Raw genomic sequence first — 20,682 nt, 5'->3', positions numbered from 1 at the left:
GAAAGATGCTTTCAGTGTGAAAAGCACTGGCAGGTATCCTTACCTGGCAAAAATCACTCTAGTTCTGCTGGGAAGTCCAGCTAATGGTTTATGTTGACTGCTTTAAATACAAAACCAACCCACCCACAATGCAGTATTTTGGAACTGATAGGAAATCAAGATCAAGACTTGCCAAGCAGCAAACACAGCAGAATGAGGTGCCTGAAGAGAATTTCCCTCTTCCCCCTCCTGTCTGCCAGGCTGCCCTTACCTTGTTCTGAGGCTTGGAACAAGCCTTTTCCTTTAAATGATTACCTGCTTATTGGCCAAAGGGCAGAACCTTGACAATCTAGTGGCAGTTGGCAGTAGTACTGCACTTCATTCTGACTGAGAATTAGCTGAGCTAGCAAGTGCTAAGGACTTGTCCTAGGCATGGCTGGATATTTTACCGTAACATTACTAGCTAGCTAGGAGCAAATCAATTCTTAGCTGAACACATCACAGAACAGTCAGCTGAATGTCACTGAGTAGCTAAATGACATGGTGTAGCTAGGAAAAGCTGAGAGAGGTTGGTTGTTTACTTGGACAGCCTTGAATATCTGCCACAGAGCCTGATTGATTAATTTTGGCAATTGCCTGCAATTTTATCTCTGGAAATACATCCCGGAGCAAAGCTTCATGTGTGCTAAGAATTTAGTCAAGAAGCTCTTGCTTTTGTGTTTGGCCTTCTTTTGTGTAACAGAAACCCTATCCCACACCAAGATGGAAACTGAAGCCAGGCAAGAACCTGAATGGGAACAGCGCTGCAGGAAGCTGCCTGTGCCCCTCTTCTGCATTCAAGGGTTTATACTGACTTAGAAACTGCTACAATACCAGAGCAGACATGCACACTAATTTGCCTGCACGACCAATGTGCTGGAATTCAGGGAATGTTTTAGGTGACCACAATGCAGACTTGGTGCCCCATTTCCTGAGGGGGACCTTGCAGCATTACTGCATGGGAGCTGTGTGTCTTTGCTGGGAGAACAGTGTCTCTGAGCCATCTGGAATTAGTTTCCTCCTGGGGAAATTCATTCTCATCACCCAACTCCCAACAACACACAAGTGTCTAATGCTTGTCTGAAATTCATTCCTAACCAAGAAACACCACTGTTGTCCCATGTCCTGTGGGATGGTTCTGTGCTGGAAGCAAAATACATTCCTTTAAGAATGTCACTAAATAGCGATGCTGTTTTGTCCTAGAGGATAGGAAAGTACCAGCTCCCAGTGTATCTCCTCTCTGAGCTTCATTATTTTGTGTGTTTCAGCGACATTCCTTTTATTCCTCTCTCTCTCAGAAAAGCACAGACTGTTTCTTCAAATGCTTCTTTCAAAGAATATCAACTCTATAAACCTCTGTTTCTCTGAATTTTCCCATTATCTTCATTGATGGAACAACCAGACCAGAATATAACATCCCTGCTCAGAATGTATTGGTGACATTCAGCATGCTATTGTTGTATTTTCTAGTCCCTTCAATACTGTCTCTTTAGCCTGCTGCTTCTGGCAGCTGCTGCTGATGGTGCAAGCTGAGCAGGCATTCACTGAGGAATCTAAACCAGTGGCCAACTCCTTTGGGTGTGTTTTCTATTTAATTAGCACCCACCAAGGTGCCTGAACAGGTGAAGTGATTCTTTGTGCTCTCAGTATTGAACCATTAGTAAGGTTTCATTTTCCCCTCTCCATCTTGTTATAAGGCAGCCAACAAATACAAATATTATCAGCCATTTATGCAGAGTCAGAGTCACCTTTTGATGTTGTCTAAGATATATGAAAATGTAAACAAGGTAGGATAAATTAGCAAGCTTTCCATTGCATGTGCTGCAGCCACCATAGGATTGTTGTGTGACTATATATCACATATGTGTTATACCCCATGTTTCTGACTTTGCTGCAAAATGAACTTGCAGCAGCAGGAGTACTTAAAGATAGTGTTCATGAGACAGAGGGAAAGAAGTTGGTACAACGTGAATGTATCACCAAATGGAAGACTTTTAGTTTTGTATTAGGGGTTTTGTACTTTCTGCTTCTGAGGCAAAGCAATGTGGACTTACCCAAGCTTTCAGTGTATAATCTTGAGTCTAAGCTTCATTTTCCAAGCAGTTTCTGTAATCCTGTATTTACTTCAGATTTTCAATCTCCTTGAAGTTGCTTTTCCTCCCACTCAAAATCCTCTGTGTTTCTTTATACTCTCATATGAAAACTCTAAACTCCCAAGTGTGCCTTTTGTAAGCATTTGTGAGCATGGTTCCACTGCCTGCAAGAAGACAAAATATGTGGTGGGTAAGTCCTGGGAGGATGGGCAGATTGCTGTTGTTACAGGGCAGCTGAGCTGTGGCAACCCACCCTTTGCTTTGTCATACCCAGCCCAGGTGGGAAGTAAAACTGGCTTGCAAATGGCAGTAAAGCTTAAGCTGTGTACCATAAGGCAGGGGGAGGCGGAACTAATCATAAGGATGGTTAAAGTTTTGCTTATCTAGGGCTTGTCTGCAGTTACTATGGTTGAGCTGATAAATAGCAACTTGACTGCCAGTAGCTGAATATTGTACTATCATATCTATGCCTTGTGGGAAAAAGCCACTTACAGGATTGGCATTCCCAAGAGCAGAGTTAATGGGTGGATGGTTGTTTTAATTACGATGGAATGACAGTCTAATGTGAGAGGCCTTGTTTTCAATTCCTTACTTTACAGGTATTCATGTGGTATGTTATACATAAATAAATATTTATCATAAGTTTTAAACATATATATGAACATGCTGGAAGAACTCCAAGCACTAGAGCCTCTGGGTTGCTGCTGCTCTCCCTTCCTTCCCCCACCTCCCACACAAAGAGAGTGTGCAATTCCTCTCTTCTTTCCTTTCCCAGATGGAGCCAGTCGGACAGAAGCAACCTTATGGTGTCACAAAAATGCCTCAGGTTCAGTGTCCATCTCAGGTAAAAGGGTTTCCTTATTGCTGTGAGGTTTTATTTACTCTTTGGGGTATTCCCAAGGTTTCAAATAGTGTTGTCATTTGATGAAATTTAGTTCAATCCTCTTACTGTGTCAGGTTTCTTATTCAAAATATAACTGGTTAACCTGAATTTGTTAATTGCAGATCAGAGGAGTGTCAGCAATAAAACTAAGTCTATGTATTTCTATATAATATGGCTTTTCTGTGATTTGATTCTGTCTGCTGTCAGGTTTGATGATTTTGGCCCCTGGAGCTGTCAGTAGCACAGTAATACCTTGAGGCTCTGAGCACCTTTGGTTCGAAGAACAGGTCCTTGAATGCTTTTGCATTTAAGCTCTGACTTCAGTAATTTGATAGTGATAAAATATTACTGGCACCCAAAGGCCTCACTGAGCAGCAATTAAAACATCAGAGAAATTCAATTATCTGTTTTGTTTGATGTTAGGTTTAAGGCAGGAGGTGGTGCTGTGCCTAGAGCATACCAGGGATTAATTTTCAGGTCTAACCTGGTTTACTTCACTAGTGCAATGTCATCCAAACATTAATACTGTAAAGATTTTCTCCTCTTGGAAAATGTAGCCAGAAGTGGATGGTGTTTCCACTCGCATTTCCACTCTCTTCACTCTGCAGGAACATCCATATTTGTTCACATACAGGAACAGTAACTACTCATCCTTCCTGGAGACATTAAACACCAAAGAAACATCTCAGGTATAGTAGGACTGTTTGTTTGCATCATATGGACTGAGTATATTCCAGGGAGTAGGACAGGTGGGTGAGAGTGTGTTGTAGCCTGATTAAACAATGCTACCCAGGAAAACTAAATACAGAACTCCAGCTCTTTATATCCATGCTTGACTAAGTAGTCAGATGTTTAACAGCACATTTTCCCCTTGATGGGTTTTGTAGAGTGTGATTTAAGGTAAAGGTGTTCAGCCAGCCTAAAGTGCATCTTACCTTCACAGTTAAGAATCTTTGTTTAAACATCTGGATAGCAATGTTCATTTCCCTGGGTTAAGCAGAGGGTGAAAATGGGGCCATTTAGTCCTAAAGTGGAGGAAACTATATGAGATCAGTCTCACACCACTGTGTGAGTCTGAATTCGTCTCGTTTACACCATAGTGATAATGAAGAACAATGGAATTTTCATTTTTCTTTAATTTTTTGGTGAGATGGCTGCAAATGAGATGTGTGGAGATCAACAGCCAGGCTCTTGTTTTTGTCATGGTACTCTGATTCCAAGCAGAACTTGGTGCTCCCAAGCAGCTACCAAGGGAGGTGATAATGTTCATTTTCGTGTCCCAGAACACAGTGTCTAGACTACATCTGCACTCAGAATTGCCTGTATATCACTGGAATAGTAATGCACGTTTCTCTTCTCATTTTAATGTTATCATCTGTTTTGTTAGTTACTCAGGGTGTATATACCTCTGCATGTGGCAATGATACCTACCACCCTGATTTTCAGTAGTAGCTATGGTGTAGGAGGTGAGAAGCAGCACTGCATTATGTTTGTGGGGTTTGGTTTTTGGTTGGTTTTATGAAAAGATATAAAGCCAAAATGAAGCAATGGGACAAGACACACAAGTGTCTTGTCCCTAGGCAAGTTAGTCTACCTAGAGAGTTCTGTAGAGACATCTGGAACAAACACATGTCCTTGAGTCTTATGCCATGGTCTGCTGTGGTGTACTGATAGTCAGCTTTCACTAACAGCAGACCTTGGGGATGTTTCCATTAGAAGGCTGCAATCCAAAAGAGCCAGAAGGGCAAATCCCTGGCTGCACACAGCTGTATGTGGAAAAGGCAGGCCCACAGTCTAATGACAAAGGTACAACTTAATGCTGGTGCATTCCAAGGACGTTCAAGCACTTTCTCACAAAGAGATGTGAGCTCACATCACTCGGATTATGGGAATACAGAATTAATGCCCAGCTGATCACAGCCATGGCACAGAGTCTGTAATAACTGGCCTTACATGTAGGCAGCAACTGCATTGCATTAATATGGCCATGCGACTTCTGAGGAGTCTGAGCTTGTGTCTGCCTTCAAAGGGCACTTGTAGGCATGGCCTGAGGACAGGGTGAGCTGGGTAGAGGTATACAAAGCATATGGGACATTTGTTAATCTAATGCTCTGAGATATAAATCACTTATCATGACCACAGTATAGTGAGGCTGATGTGAAGCCCTGATGTGTGCTCTGTCTTTACAGGAGAGAACTTACGGAACAAATATTCCCTGTTTAGACCAGGGTCCCTCTGATACAGTTCCAGTCTCAGGTATGCCCCTATACAATTGTATTGTAGAGCTACTTCATTTAATTGTAGGAAGAGAAGAGGAACTGGGTTCAGTTAGGAAAGGTACACTTTTACTTGAAGCAGTGCACTCTATTGACTGTGGCTTTGCTCCTTTTTGGAACAACGTAAGTGGTTGTACAGCAAGACACATTCTCCCTCAAGGATGGTGAAAGCTTGTGCAACTGCACCTTCCATGTACAAACAAAATGACAGTGGAAAAGACAGGAGGTAGTTGGGCTCATTCTTCAGTTTAGGGGTGGGAAAACTGTATGTATGGAATGGGGCTTTTGTCCGTCTGGGGTGCAAAAAACCACATGGAATTTTGTCATCAGGTGGGATTCATTTCCCCTTGATTGTCCCCAAATTTTCACCCTGTGTTAGCACAGAGGCTGTGCCTGCTTTTTAGTCATTTTCACCAGTTAAAAGGTATTTGAGTAAGCACAGATGCAAGACTGAATTCTTACTGCCTCCCTTGTCGCTGTATCCACCTATAGTACCAAGAATCATTTTTGATTTGATGCTTTTCATGCCTGCAATTCCAAGCTGAAGCTGTCATGAATACTAAAAGACTGTCTTTGCAGTGCTAACCAACACAATTTGAAGTGTTCTCTCTTTCCTCTTTTCCTTACACTACCTTTGTTTTTTATGTGTTAGTTCATCATTTGAGACCAGCAGATATTCGGGTGATTGCTGCCCTGGGAGATTCTCTCACCGTAAGTAAAGATCACTGGAAAACCATCATTAGGTAATGAAAAAGCATCTCTGAATTCCTAACACAAGAAATAGAACGCATGCAGTTACACCCTATTAAGCTAAACACATTTGTCACATAATCTTTTCTACACTCCACCTTGGCTGACTGCTCACAAGACTGATCACCAGACTAACCTGAGTGCACAGCTCCCATTTAAAGTCCACACGAGTGTCACACAAGGAAGAGCTGCAAGAACAGATTGTGCAGTAGCAAACCCAGCCTGCTGGAGTGGACTTGAAACAACTGCTTTTCCTTATTGATTTTAGGCAGCTCCCAAGCAATCAGTAAGCAGCGTAAATAGGAAAGAAAAACCTGCAGATAATTGTGTGTGTGTATGATAAATCTGTATATATGATAATATAGAAGCCTATAAAGCCATGTCCATTTATACTAAATACTGGAGGAAAATTGCAATGTAACATCAGGTGTGTCAAGTGTAACTTATCTTGAGAACTTCTTTTAACACTGTTCCTGGAACTCTAAACTCATTACCTGCAAACGGGCTGTGATTCTTCAATCAGTGATGACCATTTCACTGCTCATACCATAGTTCATGTTTCTCCTGTGTTCTGTGCTGATTACCACATGAAATTACCACATTAAATCCTTGCAGTCTTCTTTCTTAGGGAAACTGGGGGAGGGAAGAAATAAAATCACTGTAGCACTTTTTAATATGAGGAGCATTATAACAAATTATTCACTCAGGACCATTGCTGCCTTATTTATTCTTCATGTAAATTCAGGATATGAATATTTTGAACATTCTCAACCATTTTTTCCCTGCTTAATCTAATGAAGAAGTTGACAGAAGAGGGTAATTCACTGGCTCAGAGTTAAAATACCCTCAGCCCTTGATCCTCTTGAGAACAAGGATCTGGTTTATTTTGGGAACATGACGTAGCTTGCTTCATCAATGTACTCTTCAATTATTTTCACTAAGATCAGTCAGAGAACTAGTTGCTGTAGCAATGTTTGTGTTCTGTTTCTGAACTCCTCTTCTGCTTCCAGGCAGCTAATGGGGCAGCATCCAAACCTCATGATGTCCTGGATGTCCTGACTCAATACCGAGGTCTTTCTTGGAGGTGAGTCCCAAGAACTTCCACCACCTCAGTCCACCCCAGGGGGAAGAGAATCCATTTTCTTGGGTTTTGATAGATGTAGTTGTTTTTGTAGCACATGGAGGCTTGTGGAGAGTGAATTTGACTTTAGGTTTTGCATGGGGGCACATGATTGTGTATTACTCATGATAAAGAAAATATTAAAACTAGTACAATGTAGCATGGCTGGAATAGACCTAGATACTCAGATGAAATAGGGCCCTTGATAAGATGGTCTCTTTTCCTCTCCTGGTTTAGCTAATGCAAAGAAGACTTGTGGATCCCAGCACTGTTGTATCACTTGTGTATTCTGTGTTTCTCTCCCTGCTCTTTCTGTATCCTGTCTGCTCTTCCACACTGTGGCCCTCACCACCCATTTGCCACATTTAAAATCAGTGGTCTACAAGAAGTCAAAACAGGATCTTTTTTTGCTGTTGTTTCATATGCAGTACCTATTTCCTTCACCCTTTTCCAGTATTGCTTGCATCATGCAGAACAGTTCATCAGTACAGACTTTTACATATACAGGATTTTATTAGACATGTGAAAAAGCCACCTGAAGAAAGACAATCACATTCACCTGTTATTCTGCAATTATATGATTTAATACCAAATCTGTTAGGCTGACTTTTTGTCTTTGTTTATCATTTCTTACTGCAGCTCCAAGAAGTTTAAACAGGTACTAGAGCACTTCAAAGTGTTCTATTCTGAATTAAAGAGATACTATAGAGGTGTTCAACGTTCCCTATTTTGTTCTTTGACAATAATCTACTGACATTTTGGAGGAAAAAGTATCCTAACATTTTCTACAACATGAAGGAGAGTAAAGAGCACACAGACATATGATGAATTTTAGCAGTCTAGTAGTATCCTTCCAGTTGAGTGAAATGGGGAGGCGAAAGGTATTGAGTTACTTAGCACTTTGAAATATGTGCTTTTAGAACGTGTTGTTATGGATACGAAGGGTTTGTTAACTAAAAATGGCAGTAATAAATATTTTAATAGGCACAACAATAGCAAAGATGGCAGCTTGTCAAAATCCTCATTTCTTTCAGCTAGGTTTGAACATCTGCCAAACCACGCGAGAACTGAAAGGGCAGTTAGTGTACAGGGCTTTTAATTGTGGTTATTATGGTTATGACAGAGTCTCTGATTTCGTGACCCCTTTGGTATGCAGGCAAACAGCTTGCTTTGATTTAGTACAACCACCACAAAATGTGCTGTGTACATGTGTAGAAACCCCAAAAGGGGGAGCTCTCTTACTTAGTCCACTGCCTTACCAAACCCATCGTATTTTGGAACACTTTTTTCTTGTTCTTTCTTTTTAACAGTGTTGGAGGAGATGGAAACATAAGCACGGTCACGACACTAGCAAGTAAGTGCCTTTTCCCATAAACGTGATAAACCTCTGGAGCTGCTTATCAAAACAGCTGTTGTTATAAAAGGAGACATAAAGATATAAAATTTATAGCATGACAGAACCAATCCCTTTGTATTCAATGCCCAGTGCTGAGTAAAAGTTGCATAACAACCAGGCTGTAATTTTCTGTGTGTGACTTAACTATGTATGTTGTAATTCCAAGGGGTTTGGTTGTTTCACTGTTCTTCTGTTGTCTATAGTTCTGTCCAAACTGTGTTGGGAATAGATGATCAAAGATCTCAGATCATAGCCTAAAGAAACTATTTTAACTGTATGGGAAAGTTGTTTTAGGCAGGAGAAGAATCACATTACAAGATCAGATTTTACATGCTTTTTAGAGGTCAGGGCATCAGATCTGGGTGTTTGCAAGGCTGGTTTGTAACCTAAGACGTAGAAGGGAACCTTGGGTCTTTGTAGTTAATACATCTGGGGAGATTAGACTAAAGGATTTGATTCCAGTCTATCTGCAGTTAGAGTATGATGGCATGGGAGCTTCCTGCCTGAGTGTAGGGTTACTTAACCTCGCTTACCAGGCAAAATAGCATTGCTAGCCAGGATGATTGTGTAAGGTCACGAGATACCTGAATCCATGATATTCAGGAATCTTGAAGGCAATGAGATAGTTATATGGTGATGAAACTCCACATTTATTATACTTAAAGGTTAATTTTATTATAGGATCTCTCAAAGCTTTTCAATGGTCTTTTACTAAGATTTAATCTTTATAACCTCATTCCCTACCTGCTGCAGTAAGCAACATTTCAGGGTGCTGTCTTTTTCCACAGATATTCTTCGTGAGTTCAACCCATCCTTGATAGGGTATTCCACTGGCACTGGAAGGGAGACTACAGATAACGCTGCATTCAACCAAGCTGTAGCAGGGGATTGTGCTGAGTAAGAGGAAAACTCTTCAATTTTAACAGAAAGTAATTTTTCCTTAAAACTCAGGTCTAACTAAAAAAGGGCTCATAAACCTGGACTTTGTCAGGAGCATAAAAGGCTGCTAGGCAGACCCAAAAGTACTTCATTAACCCAACTCTCACATGAAATGTGATTGTTTCCAACCTATGCCAAATTAGCAGCAAAAGCAATGCTTTCTCTAGTAACCTCAACCAAGAAGCCCAAAGCACTTTGCAAGCACTACTCAAAAAGCTTCACATCTCTATTGTGAGGCAGAGAAAAATATCCCTGTTTCATAGGAGGTATATTCAAAGCCTCTTGTCAAGAGTTTGTGTAGAGGAAATAAGAGGAAATTGTGGATTGCTTATGGTCACTCTGTGGTAGAGCTGGGAATTAACTAGGGACCACTATGCTCAGTCTTCAGTGAAAGTCATATATATTCTTCTCTCAGAAGCACTTCTTATAAAACATCTCAGTGGCTTGAGGCCATGTAATAACATTGATACATGCACGGGTGCTTCAGTGATATATGTACCAGTAGCATCTGCCTGAAGCTGGAAAGGAACAAAGTGCATTTATTTTGTGGTGGCACAGTGCATTTTCTATATAGCTTGTAAAATTGTAACTATGCAGCATTCGCAAAGTGGTTGAGTGCCTGTTGGGTGCTAGTTGTTTTCTCTTTTTCTTTCCACCACTGTCTCAAAATATAGCCCTTTTTTGGGTATCATGGCCTTCATCCAATGAAAATTGGACTTTCCTAGGTTCTTTGACTCATTGGGATGTTCACTCATCAGCATTCCTCTTTGCCTTGCTCTCTATGCAGGATTCTGTTTTCATTTTTATTATTAGGACTTTATTTTTCTGTTGTTTTTAGGGATGTTCCTGCGCAGGTTAGAAGGCTGGTAGACCGCATGAAGAACGATACTGTGAGTCTAACATGTCTTTAATATCTTTAGAATGAAGTTACTTTGGCAGCATTAGTTTATGACAGATGCCAACAGTGGATGCCAAGCATGAAAGCTACAGCAGTGTACAGTGTAATATTCCCCAGTTCAGGGTGAGTCAGCACAGAATAATCCATAGCTTTGTCTTAAATGACACCATGTGATAGCTACTATCAAACCCAGATAATTGTAATCTTCTTATCACTTTTATGACAAGTGGCTTGTAAACTCCCTGCTGTCGTTTCTCCTCCCAACCTATGTCACTGTGTAAGGTGACACAGCTTCACTTCTGCTAGGATTTGCCTCTAGTACTATTAATTATCTTGTAAGCGCATGGGTTTTCCAGCAATAATGATATATGGTGTTGAGGGAAAGCTTTTCAAGTGGCAAGTCATGGGCAGTGAACATGTGAAATGAGGAAAAGACTTGTTTTCATAAAAACAACATAGTCCCTTCTTGAGTCATCGGCTGATTTTTGACCTACACATTTGTTGTTAGGAATGATTCGATTTAAGTTCTGTAAAACACGCATTAGGTCGAGGATCACTTCCGTGTTTTTCACCTCAGCTGGTGTTTTGAATGTTCACTATTTGTAATTTGACAAATGTGCTAAGCAATCAGTGACCTGGTACCTTATTTGTCTTTGTGCGTTTCGAAAGCAGCCTAAAGGTCTTCAAGATAACTCTGTGTGTGTGTCTGGTATAAGTACTCTGGTAAATATTCATACTGGCAAAAAATATTTGCAGTACCTTCCTTTTTGGTTCACTTTCTTATAAACAAGATTTCACTCTGATAGCTCTGTCTTAAATGAGATTAAAAGGATTAGTAATTAACAATGAAGCAGTTGGAGAGTTTTAATTCAAACCATTCAAGTCTCATAAGTATTACTATACTTATATTGTGTTGCATCTATTGCCTTGGAAACACCACACAACAGAAATGAATGCAAATACCTTTTACTTAACTAATGAACTTCTTTCTGACTAGAAAGCCTGTTCATATTAAAGACCAGTAAAGATCTTTGGTTTAAGAGCTCCTTTCTTTTCCTCTTTTTAAAAGACCTGGTTAGTGCGTGAGGAAAAGAAATTTTCCTCTCTCTTGATTTAGATAAGTACATTTTGAGACCAGCCTACTGATCAGTGTGTTTACTAGTTGGAATATGTTGCCTTCTGTCTCTGAAGATATATGTTTTTAAACCACTTGAGGCTGATGTACTATTGCTGCTTTTCTTAGTGGTGTTTTGCATGGAAATTGAAGTGTTAAGATACCGAGTACAACGTCTACTACATTGTACTGAGCATATCTGAACCTTTCCTCAAAGCTAAGGTGTGTGTTTACTATAATGCAATTACCCTGCATTAGTTATCCCTCTGCAAAATCCTTCCAGAGGAAAATGTGCTATTTTTTGCTGGTATTCTTGGATAGAGTTAATATTGCCCCTCTATTCTTTGCAGTTTGTCTCACAGCAAGACTGAAACATATTGCCCTCCAGGGTTTTCCAGCAAGATAGTTGCATTATTTATAACACAGTAAAAGATATACCATCATTTTTGCAATGAAGATATATTCTTAGAGCTGCAGGAACAGTCACTCAATGTATACACAGGATATTATTAAGAAAAGCATCCAGATGGATTTTGAGCAATAGTTTTTGGAAGCAAACCATTTTGCATGGTGCTATGGATATTGTAAACTTGGTTAAGATTGTAGCAGTTTCTACGTCTTCAGTCATAACTACAAATTCATTTTGGTGTGGATGTAGAGAGAACTACAGCCGGTACCCTGAGAAATGTCAAATTTGTGTTTATTTATGTTGCCTGCTGCTCTCCCCTTTGTTCTTTTTTTATTGTTTATTAATAACTTTCATTCCATCTCCTTCTGTGTACAGAGAATAAATTTTCAGACTGACTGGAAGCTCATAACACTTTTCATAGGAGGAAATGACCTGTGCGTATTCTGCAGGAACCCAGTAAGTCTCCTGCTGCCTACAGTGTGAAGTGGGCCAGCCTGGGCAAAGGGTCTCTATGCATTCCATTGAGTGAGAAGTCAGAACTCAGTGGGTGAGACCAAAGTAAGGTAGGTCTTATTTGCACAGCTCTGGAATGTAACTGTACTGAGACCTTCAGGTTGTTCAACCTGGTGTGATGATAATTGTAGTGATAGCTTTAGAATAAATTACATAATTGTCCCTACTTTGTTCTGCTATTAACCAAGATAGCTTTCTGTTATCTAGTTACTTTGCCACCTGTAGATAAAAGGTCAAGGGTTTTTGCTCCTCTTTGCCCTGTGCGCAGTCACACTCCGAAGTCTTACTTGGTGTTCTCTTACCAGTTTCAGTGCTATGGGAATGGTTCTACCCACAGCTCATACTGATGTAATTATATATAAAATAGCATATATTGTATAGGTGTATAATACATATACATACATACTGTATGTAGCCTCTGTTATATGTGAGTATAGAGGGGGTGAAAAGCTGTGGCAGACTCTTCACTTGGTGAGGAGTGTTCCTGACCCAGACACAACATGGCAGTTGCACAAGCATGTGGGTGGCAAGGAGGTAACACATCTGCATCCAAAGATCAAAGTGATACTTCCCCTTATGTTGTACAGCTACAAACAGTGCCAGCCACAATGTGTTTGGTGAGCTGTGATTTAGGAAATGAATAAGGGAACTGAGCTGTCTAGTTTTGTAGAGTAGGCCAGTGGGGCTCTCAATGTACTTCTGCTTGAAATTAAATCAAAGAGAATTAAGGCTTAAAATAAGGCAGGCGTTTCTCATAGGGAAGCTTATTTGATTGTTGCATAGTTCTGTAAGTGAAGAAACAAAAGTTGGATTACATGAGACAATTAAATTAGAGGGTTTAAGCCACTCAAATGGAACAGGGAAATTTTGCTGCTGAGAGGCAAGTATATATAAAGTGATTTAATTTCCAGATAAACTCCTAAGCTTTGCCAGTTATTGTTTATGGCAGACATATGAGAGGCATGTTGGTACTACTGCATACAGTAGAAACAAACTTACTTTTACACAAACTGATCTCTCCCAAAGCTGGTCCCTGTTGATACCCATGCGTTTAAGACTAAACCAAGCAAGCCTGGGGATGGAGGATATTGTGATGTCTGATAATGCCCCCTCAATTTGTTCCACATGCAGTGGGCACTAGGTTTTTTCTTGTGAGACAGCTGTGATGGAAAGGAAGAAAAGCAGAGGCAGGGCAGGTTTGCCTAAGACTCTGTTGCTCTTAACCTCAGAGTCAGAAACATGAATGCTGCTGTGAGGGACTCTAGTCAGTGTTCTGCTGCTTGAATAAAGCAGTAAGAAAAATCAACCCTCTTGCTTCAACAGGTACACTATTCTCCTGAAAACTACACCTACAATCTACAAGTATCTTTGGACATACTTCACAGAGAGGTAAAACAGACTTTTCTACTATATGGGAATGGGGATCGTGTTCTGTTTGTAAAGCAGTCGCTGGTTATTGATTGAGAATTGAGCTCCTTGCTTTCATCCGCAGAGCACTGCCGTATGCAGAGGTGCTTGCTTGCTGGAGAATCTTTGTGAGAGGCAGAAGTATTTTACCAAAGGCATAAGGATGTGCTCAGTTCTAGCTGATGTGCTGCAGAAAAATAATGTAAATTGCAGCGAATTTGAACAAACCTGTGGTATTCAGTGGCTAGGAGATGCTTTGCTCATTCATTATGCTGCAAATAAGTATATTTTTGTGGTCATTAAGAGAGAGATTCTGATATACCAGATGAGGGTGAGGATGATGAGAGTACTTGAGTGTCTGAGCCAATCTGAGACCTTTCTAAAGTCATCATTTTGAAGTGACCATTCATCAGCATCTAAAATAGAACTGGGCAGTGCAGACAGGGGCTGTAATTTAGTATTGTACATGTGGGGGATTAATTATTGAGGAACTACTTTGAACACCTCTGTTATAAATAATGCAAGCTGCATGAATCAGCAGGCTGCTACCTGAGGTCTGCTGTGGCTGTATAAGAGCCAAGATAGCACTCCGTGCCCTGGGTGATGACTATAGGTTTGCCTGTTCTCTTGGCAGGTTCCAAGGGCGTTTGTGAACCTGGTGACAATTCTTTACATAGCAAGGCTCCGGGAACTGCACGCATCAAACAATACATGCCCGAAGCTGCTCATGAGGTTTGAGGATGATCTGTGTTACAGCTCTCACTGTTGCTCACAGAAGGCTGCGAGGTCTTCTTGGGCAGCTTTTTGTCCTTAAAGGGAAAAGGTTCTAGTATTTCAGATCACTAAAACCCTTCCTCTGTGTATGCACATGTACCCACACACTGATTTCAACACAGCATTGAGAAATACCTGTCTGTCACTGTCTCTGTATCTGATGAGCCCTGCTGTTACCACTTCTCTGTGGAGGTGCTATTTCAATGATTCATCACAAGGGCGTCCAAGCCGGAGCAGAAAGAGCTCAGCTGTGTTCTTTTTGGGTAAAGACAGAAGAGACTAAGACTCAGGGTTTTCACCATTGATCTCTTTATTTACAGATTTACCTTTCTGCAGTCTTAAAACTCTCCCTCTTGCTTCTGTAGTTTCTGATCTCTGTAATCTCATTGCTGATTATTAGTTTTATGGTTAATTAGTCTCTCAAGTAGATGTCTGGGATGCTTAATCACATTATGTGTTGCCTTGTGGCTCAACAATCCTCCCAGGTCAGAGCAAATCTGCCATTGAGGGGCAGGTCTCTGCTCTTCTGGACAGACAGACAGGCAGAATAACCTTGTTCTGCGAGTGCAGGCAGCCACCGAAGGAGGTTTTACAGGAGGAACATGGATGCAACCCTCTTACTCTGATTTAAGGGCTCTCTGGTGGCTCTCAGTGGAGAATTAGCTTTTAAACTTAGAGTGCTGGTGCTTCTGATTATCAGTTGTAGGTTTTCTTTTTAACAAAGGTTACTGGCTAGAGCACACAAGTGTCTCAAGACCCAAATCATTAAACAGTGATAATGGGCCCTTTAAGATTAGATTATCTCAAGATACCTTTAACCTTTTCCCTTCATTTCAGGTGCTGCATTGAATTTAACATTCGCTTCTATGGCAGTAAGCTAAGCTTACAGGGTACTAAGCAGATCCTAAGACAATGAATGCCATGTTACTGAGTTGAAGGACCTGAAGAAAGCTTTTGGTCCTGAAAGCTTGTCTCTCTTTTTGCTGAGAGCAGCAAATCACCTACAAAGAGATTACATCCCCGCTGATTTTTCCATTGCTTATGTTACCGAAACACATCTGAAAGCACAGTCTAGGTTTGTGTTGCCTTTCATGTAGAAGTGCCATAGAAATAAAACATTGGTTTATTACTTGCTCTCCATTAAGACAAATTTGGAGGTGATAAAGGTATTTGTATACTTTATATGTATCAACTGCATCTCTGTAGGAAGTATTTATCTTAAAGAGTTGTCTCAGGGATGCTTTACTCTGATCATATGACAAGATTTTTAAAAGCAGTCCTTTTTCTTATTTGGATTTATGGAGTAATAATGAGGCATGTCCAGGACGAGGAATCTTCAGGGAGAAATTCATGTGCTTGAAGGATCAAGGTTTCAGAGAAGGATAAACGTGGGCAACGTGAGCTCACAGAAAGGATGGCCCTGGTTGGCATGGCTTTTGAAGGATGGAGACTCCAGCATCAGTCTTGGCATCTCTTTTGGTGTTCTGCCATCCTTCATGTGAAACATCCTCTAACTTGTGACCCTCTCAGTGGATTAAGAATGAGTTTGTGGGAGCTCTGTCTTGAGGGATGCTTGCTGAAGAGAACCACATTGCACAAGAGTACTTATGAGCGGGTGTTGTGGTGGGTTGCTTCTGTGGCGCCTGGCAGGAATGCAAATAAGAAAGCTCGTCAAAATACAGACAGGGAAATCACTTACCAATTACCATCGCAGGCAGAACAGACTTGATTTGGGGAACGTAGCTGAATTTATTGTCCATTAGCATAAGTATTACTGATTCTGGTATTGGGAAACAGACAAACAGTTGAAGCACATATCCTCCTTCATTCCAGGTTCAAGTTCACTCCAGGCACTTGTCCCTCCCTCCTTATTACTGCTGCATGCTACCCTCAGTCTCTTCAGTGAGGCATGGGTGGAACAGGGTCTGAACACAGAGATTTCTCTTTGCTGCTTCTTCCTTCTCATGTGTCCTGTGCTCTGGTGTATGTGCCTGCTGTGGTGTGGGCTCATCCACAGGCTGCAGTCCTTCCAGGGGGGTGCCTGTTCTGCCAGGGAGCACCTCCTCCTTATTCCGCTGTTGCTCTCTCCTCTTCTTCCTCTCTAGTGTTTTCTGCCCTCTCTCACACAGGGTTTGGCAGAGGCACCACCACCTTGGCTGACAGGCTCAGCTGTGCCTTGTGTTTGGTTCACTGAAGCTGTCTAGAACTGGCTACATCCAGTGCAGGCAGCCCTGGCCTCTCTGTACAGAGGTTCACTCCTGCTGCCAAAACATTGCCATGGGCATCCAGTGTGTTTTTTGCTTGCATGGAGCTTTTTCCTTACTTTATCCTCATGAATTTATGTTTAATAAATGTGTTTCTGGTCAAGAACCAGTGCTATGGAGAAACTCAGAGCTGAGAGCTAATGCTCCCATTGGGCAGCCTTTGAGATAAATTCCTCTCCAAGAAGCTTTTAACCCTACAGCTTGTCGTCTCAAAAATGGAGATAAAATGAGGAGCAGACCTCAGCACCATGCTCTCATCCCACAGGATCTTATGCCCTTGTGTTTTGAACCCGAAGGACAACTCCGATGAGTTCAAGAAGTTGATCTACTTTAACAGAAGGTATCAGGTAAGACGTGTCATTTGTTACAGGTTTAATGTCACCCTCCTGTTGATCAAACAACCACAGAGAAGCTGATACTTAAGAGACAGAATCATAGAATCATAGAATAGTTAGGGTTGGAAAGGACCTTAAGATCATCCAGTTCCAACCCTCAGCCATGGGCAGGGACACCTCACACTAAACCATGGCACCCAAGGCTTCATCCAACCTGGCCTTGAACACTGCCAGGGATGGAGCATTCACAACCTCCCTGGGCAACCCATTCCAGTGCCTCACCACGATGGTTTCCTCATTTTACTGACATGCTTGTAGTTGTGATTAAAACAAAAGAAGGATGAGAGGGAGATGGGAGTAGGCTCAGGATCTTTACAACTGTTTCAGTGAAGCAGGAAAACAGACAAGAAGAAAGACTGTTAAAGAGCCAAAGAAAGTAGAGTACTCAGAGAGCCCACAGGTTTTTGATCACTTATCTTGAAGATCAGATTAAGTCAAAGAACACGATAACTCAGGAGCAAACTTCGGGCATGGGACGTCAGCCAAATCAAAGACACTTTGGTGGCTCTGGAAGAACAACTTTGTGACAGAAAACCTAATTGGTGGTGTCAGTCAGGCACCCATCCCCAGGCTGCCTCTGCAAAGGGATGCGTGTCTCAAAGACGGCTGTGTTGGCTGCCTGGCGTGAGCTGGAAACCACAGCCATGTCTGGGTTTCTGTGTTACAGAAGGGAAAGCCCTGGCTGAGTTGTAAATGGATGAAGGGAGTCAATGAGCTGAATGTAAAAGAAGGAACAGTGACAACTTTTCTTTGACTCTTTAGGAGAGAACTCGCCAGTTGGTGGAGAGTGGAAGGTATGACACTACAGAGGATTTCACAGTGGTCATGCAGCCGTTTTCAGTGAATATTGAGATGCCAAAAACACAGGTAAAACAACCAAAACACCTGCCCCTGCCTTAAATCCTGGTGTGATCCCACTGGCTTCTTAAAATTGTCTTGGCTTTAAGTGTGACCAGCAGTTTTCTAGCCTAATAATTATTTATATGCAGTTTATATATATATTTATATGATCTTAACCCAAGATTCAATTGAGTTAACATCTAAAATTGCAGAAAATGCTTATGGAATAATGAGTAGATAATGGGCAACAGGAATACTGACCTTGAAGTCATGATCTGGGACACTGAGTCCATGCCACAGCAATCAGATAACCATGCAGTAGATATTTAGCTCAAAATCTTCAGCAGGGAGCACTTCCTCTATCTTCCCTATACATCACAAATCCCTTCCAGTGTTTTGGTGTATGACTTTTAGTATGTGCTTGACAAGACTATACTGAATGAATCTCAGGAGAAATAAAGAATACAATCAATATTTGCGCCCAGGTATTCCATACATACACTCATAGTGGTCTGTATTCCTTATTACTTTGGAAATCCTATATTTGAGGATTTCAAAGGCTTCTCAGTTCTGAATTACTAGTGTTCTCTGGACCAGTTTAATTCTCTTGGCTTCAGAGGTCTTTACAGCTGCTTCAGTTTGAAGTTAGCTGCAATATTTCTCTGGAAGAGAGAGGGGATAATGCACAGCCTGTTGCATGTTTACTGCCTCTGTAACTGCACTCATCCTGTTCTGTAGGAGGGGTTGCCGGACAGTTCATACTTTGCCCCAGACTGTTTCCACTTCAGCCAGAAGACTCATTCCCAGACTGCACGTGCTTTGTGGAACAACATGGTAAGACTTCTAAAGGATGTATTGGTCATCCCTTTTCTGTTCCATCCTGCCCTTGACAGCAAAAAAAGCCCATCAGTGAGCTAGTAGGTAGCTAGCCCTATCTCTTCCAAACCCTTGATTGTGTTCATAGAGTGATCATGTGGAAAAAGCTCACCTGAACTGTTAAACCAGACATATCCAGCTAGTAAATCTCAGAGTATGTTAAGGCTGGGGGTGTTGAGGCTTCTTTCAGGGTGATGATGCCTGCCTGGCATGTTCATTACCAGACCACATTCAGGGTGCATGTGTATTAGCCTCTTCAGCATGCTAAGAAGCACTGCATGAAGGCAGCCATTATCATGGGTGCAGTACACTGCATTTGTCTTGCTGTGCTGCAGAGGTGGTTTCCAGTGGCTGGTAGCACAGCATTATTTACTGCTCTCTGATACTTATCCACTTTGCTTCTGTGCACCCCCATTTCTCCACAGATGGAACCCTTAGGGGAGAAGATAGATAATCAGCAATTGGACCATGAGATTGTTCTCAAGTGTCCAACCAAGGTAAGTTCAAAAGGTGTCTGTGTTTATGTAGAGGTGCTATAGGTGGCTGGGGGTCTGCATGAGCCTTTACCAGGGAAGGGTGTTTGGCTGCCTAGTCATCAAATATCCACACTGAATAACAGAGCTTCAGTAGAGTAACAGAGGAATGATGCACCAGCCAGCATAGCTTTGCAGAGGTCACTGGGACTACCTTGCAGTAAGACCACAAGCTTCTTGTTAATCACACACAGCAGGGTCCTGAGCATATTCTGTAAGTTCTGGCTGTGTAAAGATATTTACATTGTTATTGTAGGCAGTTAAAAAATGCCTTTTTGGGGGGGTGGTTGTTTGCTTGTTTGGGTTTTCGTTTGCATCAAGATGCTAATCATATACAGACATCTGAGAACTGAAAGCCGGGGAATGGAAATCTACATATATTCTTCCAGTGTTTTGCATTGACTGAGATTGTCTTGTTTTGTAGGCTGAGCCATTCCTGAGGACATATAAGAATAGTAATTACACATACCCTAACCAGACTCCAGTAAGTGTCAACTGTGTCATCATAATCCCACTCTGCTGCATCTGTTTCTGTATGGTAACCAGCTGAGTCATGATCTGCACTGCAGGTGAAAGCAGCCTTTGTTCAAAGGGGCTTGGGAGGCTGACTGCATGGCACAGAAAAGCACTCCCAGAATTAACCAAAATACATCCAGAAACACCTATAAGAACACATGCTCAGACAACGAGGTTATCAGTGCAGGATGATACCCTAGTCTGAGCAATACCAAATATGACTATTGAATGAGCAACCAAGACTTGTCTGGTTAATTACATGCTAAAGAGGTTCTGGTTTATCCACCTGGCCTCTACTAGGAAGATCCTAGTTACTACTGACTGTATTTGCTAGTCAAATGCTATTCAGCTTTCTTCTTCTCTTTAGAAGTATGGAAGCCAGCTGCTATGTGAGGACAGGTCTCCATCTTCCCCTCCTGCAACTTCAGGTAGTCTTGCCTGTTTTATGTTAAGAGGCTGAATAACCTTCAACTGTCCTTCAAGATGAGTTTCTATTTCTGCTGAGTGCTGGACTGTGAAAAGCACTGCTCAGAAAGGATGTCATGTTTCTCAGCAGCTGTTTAATAGATACAGCGCCATACTGTCATGCAAGGTAGCATTCTGACTAAGTAGCTTCACTTAACTCACTGCCAGCAAAGAACTTCAACATATCTCATGCTAAAATCCAA

At 41.6% G+C, this 20,682-nt stretch overlaps 1 protein-coding gene across 1 annotated transcript in view; it reads left to right on the top strand.

The window, feature by feature from the left end:
• The window catches only part of PLB1 (phospholipase B1), a 73,355-nt gene that overhangs the window by 15,396 nt on the left and 37,277 nt on the right, over positions 1-20,682 (top strand). The window contains exons 13-29 of the mRNA XM_034060795.1: positions 2,887-2,955; positions 3,603-3,683; positions 5,184-5,250; positions 5,923-5,981; positions 7,031-7,104; positions 8,451-8,494; positions 9,325-9,433; positions 10,314-10,365; positions 12,272-12,352; positions 13,733-13,798; positions 14,451-14,548; positions 17,120-17,201; positions 18,012-18,116; positions 18,828-18,923; positions 19,391-19,462; positions 19,923-19,982; positions 20,382-20,442. Of these exons, the coding sequence (XP_033916686.1) occupies positions 2,887-2,955; positions 3,603-3,683; positions 5,184-5,250; positions 5,923-5,981; positions 7,031-7,104; positions 8,451-8,494; positions 9,325-9,433; positions 10,314-10,365; positions 12,272-12,352; positions 13,733-13,798; positions 14,451-14,548; positions 17,120-17,201; positions 18,012-18,116; positions 18,828-18,923; positions 19,391-19,462; positions 19,923-19,982; positions 20,382-20,442 (1,276 nt within the window). The remainder of the gene's footprint in view (positions 1-2,886; positions 2,956-3,602; positions 3,684-5,183; positions 5,251-5,922; positions 5,982-7,030; positions 7,105-8,450; positions 8,495-9,324; positions 9,434-10,313; positions 10,366-12,271; positions 12,353-13,732; positions 13,799-14,450; positions 14,549-17,119; positions 17,202-18,011; positions 18,117-18,827; positions 18,924-19,390; positions 19,463-19,922; positions 19,983-20,381; positions 20,443-20,682) is intronic.

Source organism: Melopsittacus undulatus, chromosome 3, assembly GCF_012275295.1.
Source record: "Melopsittacus undulatus isolate bMelUnd1 chromosome 3, bMelUnd1.mat.Z, whole genome shotgun sequence".
In the NCBI taxonomy this organism is placed as follows: Eukaryota; Metazoa; Chordata; class Aves; order Psittaciformes; family Psittaculidae; genus Melopsittacus; species Melopsittacus undulatus.
Note: the sequence above shows the minus strand (reverse complement) of the source record. Positions and strands in the feature narration are given on the sequence as shown.